The sequence below is a fragment of the Perca flavescens genome, chromosome 14 (genome assembly GCF_004354835.1).
Source record: "Perca flavescens isolate YP-PL-M2 chromosome 14, PFLA_1.0, whole genome shotgun sequence".
NCBI classification, from domain to species: Eukaryota; Metazoa; Chordata; class Actinopteri; order Perciformes; family Percidae; genus Perca; species Perca flavescens.
This window is the reverse complement of record NC_041344.1, coordinates 13,936,194-13,949,048: the sequence shown is the minus strand read 5'-3', so window position 1 is coordinate 13,949,048 and position 12,855 is coordinate 13,936,194. Positions and strand designations below refer to the sequence as shown.

Below are 12,855 nucleotides of genomic sequence, written 5' to 3'. Positions count from 1 at the left end.
TCGTTTGGATACTATGATAACGAATGAAAGATAACTCCAGTTAGTAGCTACATAAATGACTACATAGTACTGAGCAAAGATAGTCTGTGGCTGTGAAGCATTTCTTATCAGGTTTCTGAATAAGTACTTCTTATGTGCAATGATAAATATAGATCTGCAACAATTTCTTTATCTCTGTGTAGTGTAGTAGAATGTGCCTACATACCCCTTTTGTATCCTCTGACTCATATAAACACTGCACCTTATTTTTTGGCAGTCATAATGGATGGTTTTATAATGATAGTTACTCATGGCGGCCTGCCATTTTATTTAATGGATGAGGTACAACATGGTAGGATAAATGGAGGCCATGCGAGGGAGACTTTTACTTTGTTGACCAATTCTTAGCCCATTACAGGTGAAGCAATGACTGAAAATGCCTCTTACTGAGCCCAGGAGAAAATGGCTGGGTATGGTTATGTTGGGTATTCTCATGCAGGCAGTTTTCAACACAGACCATTTAAATGTCTGTGAAAGTCCAGAAACTCAAGAAAGACACTGATGAACTCCTGGGCCCTTCCACCAAGATGAACTGTTTCTGTGCTCAGTACTGTGGTTAGGTTACCTTGCTGAAGTCGACACTGCTGCTTTCTCTACTGACCCCTACTTTGGATGGTCTCCTCTCCACTGCTTTGCTGCCATCCAGGTTGTTTGGGACAGAGTTTGGAGACACCGTTGAACCTAGGAGGGACAGGGGGAGAAGAAGGGCACAAGAGATAAAGTGGTGATGGACACTGTGTAGGTACTTGGAAAGCAAAGACTGGTCAAGATTTACAGTGTGGTTTCGCCATGAAATGCCATTTCTGATTTCATTATTAATTGCTATTTATTAAATGCCATTTGTCTTACATTTTTCTCTCTACTCGGTGTGTAATTTTAAGGAACTGGGATTTTTTTTTTTTATCTGTGATAGACCACTACTTTATGGCATGGGCTCATCAAACAACAAAAAGCAATTTCACAGGCATTAACCTCATTTTTGATCAGAGGTGAGCTCTTGGCAAACAAAATACAAAATCCTGACATCACATTGCTGCCCACACAAGATCATGATGCAATGCTACAGGGTAAATAAAATGGTTTGTTTGATATTTGCATTTTGTTTTGGCACTTTCAACAGAAAAATGAACCACTGGATAAATGATTTGCAGTCACTTATCCTCATTAGCTAAGTGGCCTGTTTATTTAAGGGCCGCTTGTGTAAGCGCCAGAATGTCACCAGTATATTTTTCAACTTCGTAGGTTAGCATATCAGCTCTGAGATATTCTATTAAATGATAGTTCCTGAGCCACTCCAGGTCTAGATCATCATTATCTATTAGGTTGCTAAACTTAAACTCACAGTAATGGCGGTCCCAAACACAAGAGTTGGGATCCACTGTTCTACAATGATCAATGGCTAATTGAAATACAAGATGAACAAAATCAAGCTTATAATACACACAAGTAGCTAAACATTTTTTTAACATATTGAAACAGTAGCATTTAAATTTGCAGATCAACATTTCACATTTTTGGCTGTAAGTGAAAGGATTTCTTTCACTACAACCATTATTAGATGTGTTTGGTACAGAGCTGTAACACTGTGATGTCTCTCCACAGGGAAGACGATATTTTTCACAAAGCACCGTTCCTATTTGCTCCCCGTCTGTTAAGCTCATTACTTGGTGCTAAATCAGTCCTGCTTTGCTTAAATTCATGTCAGCTGAGTTAAATGCGAGGGGATGTGTTTAATGTGCCTGACATTTCACCTTCCTCAGACTTCAGCACCTTTAAGTGTTGAAGCTTAGGTATTTCTGTGCATAATTGGCTGCACACACTTCAACATTGCTTATGAGATTTGAGCCATACCAGATACAGGAAACGCTAGCACTTGAGGTGACATGAGAGTGGGAATATGAAATGAGGGAGTCGTGTATTTGAATCAAAGGATAGCATTTGCATACTATCCTCTAAAATTCTGAAGTAACACTTCTTTTACCAGGTTTTCTTTTCTCATTTTTCACATCTACGTCAACACATTTCTCATTTCGCCATCAGAAGGTAATCAAGCCAACGTCAAACAAAATACATTTATAAAAAGGTCTTAAACCACATTCTAACCTACAATAAATCTAAATTAAAATGTGCCATTTCTACCAGCACGTGGTTTGGCCAGTGATCCATACCCTTGAACTGTACCCTGAAGTAACCCCAGTGGATGCTGGGCAGCTGTGACTGCTGAACAGGAGCATGATTGCTCACATACCTGACAAAGCCTCTTGGAATAAGGGAGGGATTAGTTTAGGTTGCGTTCGCCAACACACTTCATTCAGAAAGGCTAAGCCCTGGAATGCTGCCCCATACTAGCCTTTAAACAGTGGCGTCATAGCGCTACCTCGTTCATATGCAAAACAGTAACATAACTGAAAATACGTAAAGCTGGTAGCACTGGGACTTTTCTGATAAAGGGGAAAAGATGATATTAAATTGTATTGTATCATTATAGTAGTTGTACAGATGTATGTATTAAGCTTGGTCTTCTGCTGGAAATCTAGTTCTTCCCACAATTTACATTATACTGTACAAAGACAAACATACAGGGATTATGTAATGACACTAGGTTGCCATGAGTCTAGATGTGGCCATTATTCTATTTTAACATGGCCTATGTTTCATAAAACTGACAAATAAAAATGCTTAACATTTGAAAAGCTCTCAAATAGGGTCTAGAATAACATGACGCAAGTGTACCAGTGATTCTCCACGTGCCCTGTGTACATGTATTTCACCCATGACTTCATACTCTATGGATCCATGGCATGTGTATGTATTAATAGCCTGCAGTCAACTCAATACCATTACAATATATTTCAAAACTGCAAGAACATATAAATCATTGCATCAACTAGAATTATTTTGTTACTCCTTATTATTAACCTGTAAACCAGGCTATTCTCAACAGACTCATATAGACAAATGACTCTAAATGACACATTAAGGGCATTTTACTGTATAACACTATATCTCTGTTCAATACACAGTCAGACGGTTTAGCTATTTTAAGTCAACATCGTACAACACAGCAGTTTTTGCAACTTACAGTGTTATTAAACTGAAGCTTGAAACCCCCCTCTGAATAATAACCTAACCCACACACTGTTGTCAGGACGCTTGCTTCTTTGGAAATACTGTGCATTTTCCTAGAAGAGGGTACAATTACAGAAGCTCTTCAGCTATAATAAGACCACCCCAACCTTTCAGATTCAGCTCCTACCAAGTCATTGCTGGTTCTAATGACCCATACTTTGAAATGGAGCCATTCTCAGATGGAGAAACACACAGACGCACGCACAGAAACGCAAACAGTCTAATAATAAACTGACAAGGCTTGGTTTGGGAAGAACAAAAAGTCACTGTCGGTGCCAGTATGAAAGTACATGCAGTACCTATACACCCACCCTGGTCTCTGGCTTATATTTAGCCATGCTGCTGGCACCCGCTACCCTCACCCTCAACCTCACTATTCTTATTCGGGTAAAAGAATGTTTATACTTAGGAATTGATGAAGAGGAAGAGCACGTGCGCCAACAGATGCAAGGGGACAAGCACAAGTTGCATGACATTTATATCTGTGAGTGTTCAAAATGGGATGGTCACCCGGGGATAAAAAGTGTAGTACTGTATGTCAGTTTCTGCGTCATACAGCATAACAAAAAGATAAGGACTTAACAGCTAGGGATGTCCCGAGCCTATCTGCAGGATCTGTATCTGAGACATTGATTGGTGTCAGCAATTCAAAACCCAATCAATTGTTCTTTATTTAATCCTTTATTATGATAAACTGTGCTCTAAATATGAAACCTATCAAAAAGGCCCCGGTGCACTCTGCTTGAACAAAAGGAACTTATTCCAAATCCAATGTTGTGAGTGAACAGCAGAGCAGTGTGAAAATAAACAGCAGCCAGTAGTTCCAGTTAGTGGTATCCACACTAATAAAGAGAATTTGTGCAAGTAAAAGCAGAGCAGCTTTGGGTTATAAAAAGAAGCTAGGTAACATCTTGCAGGTGCACCATATTGAACCTCAAAGTGCATTTTAATATTCATATTGTGTTTATTTTAGGAATATAGACATGCTCTGCAAATCCTCTAGCTTTGCGTCACAACAGATCCATATTGACACAAGCACTGATGCAAGTTACATTTTTGTGGGTGAAGATATCGAGCTGTTTTACCTATCTGGATTGGCTTTTCTGATTTTAATATAGTTTTTACTGTGTAACTGTATAAAGTAGCTGAATTAAACATATAATAGTATTAGCAGATACCCAATATTAAATGACTTAGACTGATCAGTGGTAACAAGTAAAATTAAACATGTTCGGGACATCCCTTCTAACAGGTCTTATGTAAACACGTGAATTGAGAAGAAAGATGGGGGAAGATAGCGTGGCAATAAAACATAACAGGACACATGATGCAGTTTGGGAGAAAGACAGACCAAAAAATGATGGAAGGCAGCCATGAAACCACAACGAAGGAGGTGTGAATGGGGACAAGGCCAAGCAAGGCTGATGGAATGTCTTGAAAATGTGTAAGGAGAAAGAGAGAAGTTTGAATTGTAAAAAGAAGTATAAAGAGTTTAGAGAGTAGCAAGAATGAGAGATATCAGTAGGAAAGAATTGGTGAGGGGAATAGATAGGAAGGGAGAGAAGCAGAAATCATGAGGCTGAGAAGAGAGTGGTGTCAAAAACGTTGTGGATAAATACAGTAGGAAGAGCGCCTTAGCAAGTGAGCCTTGCTGTGGGTTATTGATGAGATGGCCGCAGGGTTGGAAGTTAACAGGGAGCAGAGCTTTCATGCTAGTGCTAGTGTTCTCTGTTCAAGCCGTGACTCACACTGGCAGGCTACACAGATATTTGCCTTCTAAGGGCAGCAGCTCGAAGCCCTGGGATGCCGAGGATGCTCGCCGGCTGAGCTCAGGTGATGCTCCCTCTTCTTCTGCAGAGTTTGGTGGGTCGTCATCCTCAGGAGGGGATACCACCACTTCAGGGATGCCTCGAGGGCCGAGGTCTGCACCAAGGGTTTGGGAGGAGTGCCGGAAGGCAGCGGGGGTATTTTGAGGGGTGGTGAGGAGTTGGGGGCCTGGGGCTTGCCCAGTGTTGGAGGAAGAGGAGGGCAGGAGATGGTTGAACAGGATGGAGACTCTGGACTCTCGTCTCTGGGAGAGGTTGGTGACAGAGGAGGCGGACCCTGGCTTGTAGAGAGAGAGACGTGAAGAGGACAGGCCCTCTCCTAACAGAAGAGACAATGGCAACAAGGGGAGAGGAGAAGGGAGAGAGAAAAGGGGGGAAAGGAGAAGAAGGAAAAGGAATAAGGGATGGAGCAGAGGAAAAACACATGAAGTAGGAGTACATTACAGGGGTGGTATCTGGAGGAGACAGCAAGAAGGGGTGGGCAGCAAGAGCAGGGCAGAGGTGTAGTTAGAGATATCCGTGCTTGCATAAACATGAGCGGAAAGCATGGTTGTGTGCAGAAGACATTAAGAATGATTCAGTGATGCGTGTAGGAGGGTCTGCAAGGGCCAAACAACTTGTCTCATTCAACTCCAAACAAACCAACCGTTCAACATGTTGGAGGTAAGGCAAAACTCTTCAGAGAGGCTTGCATGCAGGAGAGGATTAGTTAGCACAATGTTGGTGCATTGTAAGCAAACATGTGCTCTACCACAGCAGACCAGTCATAAATCCTACACAGTGCACACACTCATTTGGCACAAGACATCGACTTTCACAATACAACTATGACCATCACCAACCATCATATGTGACATATATCATTTTGACCTTTCACATTTGCATTTTAAATTGAATGATATGGAAATGCAAGCCCAACAAGAACCATAGGCACAGAAGTGGAGCATGTGATATTTCTTTCATATTTAAAACATCAAGCTGGCACCCAAGATCTTAAAATGCACACCATACATTAACACTACTGCAGCCATGCCCAGTCAAAAACACACACAATGCTGACTCCGGTTACATGTGAAGCAATATTTCCTGAGTGTTACCCTATGGAGTGAATACAATCATTAATTCAAAACCCCAAGCCAGGCCAGCCATACAGGTTAGCACAGTCAGTCACAACCAGATTTCTTTTTCAATAAAGTGGCTGACTGCTTCAATATAGATCGTTCTCTAAATTGTACTCACTTTTACCTTCTACGATGGCATTGAGGGATTTGAATAGTGGATTTTTAGGAACTGTTCCCCAGTGGTGGAAAATATGGAGGAAAAAGAAATACGAGTGCGTCGTAGGATCTCACCGTTTCGTTCAAGTAAGAGTGGGTCTGAATGTTTCTTGCCTATGTCAGCAATGGAGCGCACCAGAGGGATGCGATTGCTGAGTTTTCTCTCATTCTGGTGGTGGTGTTTCTTCAGCATGGCTTCCCGCACCTTTTCACGCAAATCCTCCTTCAGCTGGCCTGATGCCACCATGCTGTCTATCAGCATGCCTAAATCGTACAAAGGCAGGGACATAAACACAGTGAGAAAAAAAACTGAAATTATGTACAGGCTATTCAAAACGATATTATTAGAGTAATGAATAGTTATTTCCTTTTTTTATCTCATACTTTTCACCACAGTGCTACATAACAAATACAATAAGATGGCATGAATACAGTAGGTCATCTATCTTAAAAAGTGATTTCAATGAGTATTGAAAAATGTACCCGCAATTTCCTCGATGCTGTTGGCCCTCATATCCAGCATGACTGTGCCGTTGAGTATGCAGCTGCGCAGTTCAAATAAGCTGTGTAGTGACAACGTAGCCACATAGGGCTTACTCCACCTCTCCCCACCGTCTTCCACATCCTCTTCAAACTTCAACCATCTGTAGATGAACACAAAGAGCACAAACACACACAGACGCAAATGGTTTACTTGAATCCACAAATTATAATTAACAAAAAAAAAAATTAGCTGCATTATAATTCAAGTTTTATCAGTGAGGGAACAAAGAATTTACATTTTACAATTTAGTATTCAGTAAAATAACCCTGTTGACATTTTTGACCTGAGGCTGAGTATGAGCCTAGTCTATGGGCATTTTCACACATACCTTATTTGGACCGGACTTTCTGACTTTTTAGTTTGATCCGAACCAAAATTACAGGTGTGAAACCTCCCCCGGACCAAATTTTGGTCCGATAAAAAGAGGTGGTCTCGGACCGGACCAAACTGATCCATGGTTTGGTTCATTTATAGTGTAAAAGCATTTTTTGGATGGTTCGGACTTTCGGACCAAATACAAGAAGCTCTGGCAGGCTCTCCTTGTGTTAAGACCGGAGAAGCTCAGGAATAGCTCGGTGCTTAGTGAGAGAGAGTGACGGTGAATGCGCTCAGAGCAGACAGTTGTCGGCTATCAGAGCAGAGAATACATCAGCAGTTTATTTATTAAGTGGTAGTAAATGTACAGTGTAGGTTTCTGTTTGTCTCTGAATAAATCCTCCAGAAAGAAAGTTCCCGTGTCTTGCTTCTCAACATCACAACAAAACAACAAGAGCCGCGGCAGTAGGGGGGAGCAGCAGTCAGTTGAAAAAACTCCGACACAGAGAGAGGATACGAGAGGACGGGGAAGCCCATCAACAAACCAATCAATTATAAGTATCTGGAGACGCAGCTCACGTATGTGATGACGGCAGGATGTAGTTTTGTCACGTATATATATATATATATATATATATATATATATATATATATATATATATATATATATATATATATATCTTTAGTGTGTGAAACCAAAACTTACCGGATCTAATAAGTATAACCGGATCTAAGTATACAATGTAACAAAAACATGAACCTTGGTCCGACTCATGTGTGAAAACGCCCTCAGTCTCTTCAGATCTCCAAATGAGAATGCCTTATTCATAGTATAAGCAATTTTTACAATAATATACACATGTACTATAACGTAGCCACTAAGGCTAATAGTTGTGACTAAGCCATGATCACAATACCTAATCAGGGTTTCCAGTTAACTCCTAATGATGTTATTCCATGATTAATGTATGCTACAAAACTATAACACGGATGCATTAAAAATCCTGTCAACTAATATCTGTTAAACAACAACAACAACAACAACAACAACAACAACAACAGATCTTTGGAGTTGTGTATTGCTTTCACTTCATGTGGTTGTCATCATGCTGTTTGCCCCTTAAGTTGCTTTCTGACCTGGCAGTCTCCTTCCATTCACTGGCATTGCCGTCTCTGAAGGAGAGCTCGTCCAGCTCGGTGAAGAGGTCATGGGAGACGTGCTCGAGGTCATCGTCCTCTGTACCTAAAATAAACTGGACCCGCTGGGATGGTGTGTCTGCACAGAGTGGGCAAAGGCCAAAAGTCAGATGTACAATGTTTACAATAATAACAGTAAAATTCTCCAGGCATTATTAGTGTTGTAAAAGTTACCCTGTGGAGTTTTTGACCTATAGTAGCTCTATGGAGCAGATTTTTATGAGTGGGTTCCCGCTGAGTTTGTTCGCACTTGCACGTGCACAGAGGTGACGCCATACACAGTCCTGCCAACGGTTTTACATTTTTCTCACTAATCTGGAGGTGGCTGTAATTTGCCAAGAAATGCAGCAATGTGCCAGCAAAGGCAGGGATGAAGAAGGATACACACAATGCGTTTTAGTGTGTAATGCTGAATTCACACATAACTTGTCCATTTACGAGAAAACTCCACAGGGCACCTTTAAGGGGATGTCTTAATCTCAAACACATTTCCCCCTGAGTTTCCCCTGTAGTACCATACTATTATGTGAGTTCAGCTATAGAGCATGACGGAGAAAATGTCTCATAGAAGCAGAGATTAACATAACATTCTTTGGGATCTGTTTGAGAATGTGTGTGTTGACAGCAAGGAAAACTGCACTAGTGCCTTCTGAAGCTGGGGACAATGCCTTTTGGGGTAGGATACAGTGAGACCAGTACATCACTGTAACTGCTTTTCATTATACTACAAGAGAAGGAATACATCTGCAGGCATGATGATGAGGAAGTGTGCAAGAGAGCATAATGAAAACCTGAATGTTCTTCAGCAAATTTATTTTTGGATCTGACTGAATTACAGGGCAGATATCAGGACATCTGGAACCAGAGAGAAAACGGAAATATATATGGCAGATTACAAGACTAAACACCACAGGGAGGCAGAAATGGAATAACTAGCAGCAAAAATATTTTCTGTTCACACATGGGTACACAGTGTCGTAGTGCACAAGTCGAGTACACTTTATATTGATGTTGCTGCTGCTTACCGTTACGCCACACCTGTGTATGTTTGTGTGCGTCTCCTCAAGTGGGACATGTGATGACATTTTTAGGCACAACAATTAGGTCAAACTGTGTAGATGGGCAAAGTGTTTCAGAATATCCGTTGTATAAATCGTGACGCTGTGTGCCCTCAGTCATTGCTTAATATGATTGATTTTTTTTGGTGTTGCCGTCATAAAGGACTTGATAACCCTTCATAGAGTTCTATGCATTGTGTGGGTGCTTACGAGTCTGGCAGTTGAGGTGATGCAGCAATTTCTCACAGAAACGCATGCACACATTGCTTAAAATGTCATAGCCTTCAATCAGTGTCAGAAGCTGTTCCCAGTGGCCTTTAATGCCTTTTAGAGCTGAGATGTTTTATTCACAACCATTAACCGTATAAATAAACAAAGCTGGAGGCTCTAAAAGTAGACATTAATGGCAAGGTAGAGTACTGTGTGATAGAAATGCAGTAGAAAGAGGGATTTAGAGAAAATGAAATAAAAAAAAAGAACAGTGTGGGGGTTGGTAGTAAATGGGGGCATTAAGATATTTAGGATGAGTGTTTCCAACCATAAGTGGGGGAATCCCTGCCATCTTCCTTCCCCTCCTCAGAGTCTCTCTCTTTCTTCTTTCGGTGGTGTTTGTGTCCTCGGTGGCGATGCCTCCGTTTGCTCTCCCTTCCAAGAGGAACATGGACGCCTACGTACACTGCTCTGTGGCCTTGGGTAAAGAAAAGTACAATACCAATTCAGACACATTTTCTGTACACCGACTTTTACAAAATATGGAAAAAGAAAAAAATGAGGAAAAAACAGGAAAGCATTTTGTAAACATAATACAGGGTAAAATAGCACAAAAGAAGGAATAGACACAGTTCACATTTCAATTAGATATGAAGTATTGATACAAACTGACTCCGCTAATAAGGTGGTAAAGAGAAAATGTCATGTTATTTGAAATAAAGTACATCCATTTTGTTTTCACATTGTATGTACTTCAGATAAATACATACAAGATATATATGTCTACAACATGTTCCATTTATAACATTGTAAAATATGATGGGCAGTTTTCTGCTGTAAACGTGTTGAACTTGACATCTCCTGTCTATTTCTTGCCCATCACACACAGCAGATTTCTGCCTCTGCTAGCAAGTAAAGCTAACACACTGACAAAGGAAGTGCTATGTCAGATTCTTCCCAGAAGGACCACAATAATATAAATGGAATTCTAAATGCAATGGACTAAATTCAATTTCAAAATCCAAGGCTACATTGTAAAACTAACAATTTAAGCATACAAGAACAGTAAGACAGTCCCAGTCATTTACAACTGGAAAGACAGACACACTAACATTTGAGACAGAAGACAGAGAACTTCTTTCCATTTCATTTGAGTGTTCTAGATAATCTACTTGAAGGAAACCAGAGTACGGCATTTCACTTTTTCAACCCTCTGCTTTCTCCCAAATATTTTATATACTTCCCCTCATTATTGTTACTGCCACACAGGAACTGTGTTCTGAAATGCAAACGCCCTATTTTTGCCATACACTCTCTGCCAATACTCATTTTTCACAGATGAGTCATCTCTCTTTGATTTGAGAGGGAACCCAGGAGAAATGAAACCAAGATGCAACACTCAGAAGAAAGGCAACCTACACATGACATACACATGAGCTGAACAGATGGAGAGAAACAGAGATGGAGAAAGGGGGAAGAGCGAGAAAAGGTGAAAAAAAGGTTACAGAAAGCTGGACAAAAAGCAGAGGCCTCCAGGGATGTCACAAAAAGGAGAGAATAGGATAAATGGAGATATTCTTGAAGAGAGGATGGAGGATATGAAGTGTAATGTGCTGCAGGGGGAGGGGGGGGAAAGCAAACACCTGATGGAGATATTGTGGTGGTAATAACATTTGTGGTGCTGCTACTTTCTCTACATGTGTGAACAGCATTGACACTTTATTAGATGTTCCACTATCTGATCTTATCAATTATTTTATGATATTCATAAAATCACATGGTCTATAAAAAATAGTTTCCCTATCCATGTACATCATAATATAGCACATATAGAGAGAAGAAAACCTAAACATTCTTCACACATATAAACCGCTAACTTCAACAACTCATTGTGTTAGTTTTCAATTACATTTTGCTTGGAATCATTAACTGGGATTGTGATTATTGTGATTGTACTGAAAGTCAGTATGCGATAATATCCAATAATTCCCCACCCCAGCCATACTACAAAATCTCAAAAGCAACAATATCCCAAGTGTCTCAAGTTTACTTAGCCTGGTGTGTTACACTTAAAGTGATCAGCAGCAAGTGAATAATGAAAATAAAATGTAGGCATTTCTTTAATAGAAATAGAAAAGACAACACAATCTTGCTAACTGGCAAGCAAACCACTTTATGTGCTGGCTTAGGAACCTACCCTTTCCATCAATTAAAAAAGCACATAGAAGAAAAATCTTTTAGGTTGATTGGCATTAAACTTACTTTCCAAATCTTCCGATTCATAGTTTGTGTGAGTGGTGAAGCTGGTCTTCCCGTGGTCAACTAGTGCCTCCTCATCTAGACCCTGAGAACGACAGGGAGAGAGAGAGAGAGAGAGAGAGAGAGAGAGAGGAGATATATATATATATATATATATATATATAGCGAGAGAGATAGAGAGATAGAGAGATAGATAGATAGATAGATAGATAGATAGATATATATATATATATATATATATATATATATATATATATATATATATAGAGAGAGAGAGAGAGAGAGAGAGAGAGAGAGAGAGCAAGACAGTGAAGAAATATAAAAAGATACATTAGTATCATATACAAATAGATTTTTTAATTCCAATTTTCACCTGCATTTTTTACTGGTTTATCTAATTCAACTTTACAAAACCAGCGGGCTGTCTTTCAGAGGCCATAGCAGGCTCCGTGTTAGATGAGTGAAGATACAGGTATAAACTAGACAACCTAATCCATTGGGACCAACCACGATGCAAGCTTGTTGAAAGGATAAATAACGCTCCAAAGGCTACATTTTGGAAGATTGGCCTGGCTTTGATAAGACTTGCATGGAGATCCTTACATTTCCTCTAACACTCCAAATATCCTATTTGTTTTTTTCATTTTTATTTTCTACCCATACCAAATCACTCCATAGCTCTGGGTTTATGTGTTGGAGTAAATCAAGTACTTTGGTTTTGCAGATGGCAAACACCGACAGCCAATTTCCACACCTTCCACACATTGGCAGTCAAGAGAAACAGCTCAGACTATGATCTAAAAGAAAATATAATTAAGTGTTCTTAATGATAAACAGTCTGTGATAATTCATCTCTTGTTTGAAATGTAGCCCCAAACACAATTACATACTCCGACAAACAGATGTGATAACAGCATAGCTTATCAAGCAGATTAACCTCTGATGGTTTTCTTAATAACTTGGAAGTACTGTATAATGCCGCAAGGTATCATTGGAACTTT

General features: G+C 40.1%; 1 protein-coding gene across 3 annotated transcripts in view; it reads right to left on the bottom strand.

The window, feature by feature from the left end:
- The window catches only part of LOC114568676 (sodium bicarbonate cotransporter 3), a 50,473-nt gene that overhangs the window by 18,147 nt on the left and 19,471 nt on the right, over positions 1-12,855 (bottom strand). For 2 of the 3 annotated variants that reach the window (XM_028598305.1, XM_028598304.1), the window contains exons 2-8: positions 11,858-11,939; positions 9,924-10,073; positions 8,268-8,406; positions 6,755-6,915; positions 6,347-6,535; positions 4,942-5,313; positions 605-720 (exon numbers count right to left, since the gene is read on the bottom strand). In XM_028598305.1, the coding sequence (XP_028454106.1) occupies positions 605-720; positions 4,942-5,313; positions 6,347-6,535; positions 6,755-6,915; positions 8,268-8,406; positions 9,924-10,073; positions 11,858-11,939 (1,209 nt within the window). The remainder of the gene's footprint in view (positions 1-604; positions 721-4,941; positions 5,314-6,346; positions 6,536-6,754; positions 6,916-8,267; positions 8,407-9,923; positions 10,074-11,857; positions 11,940-12,855) is intronic. The other variant, XM_028598306.1, reaches the window with a different exon arrangement.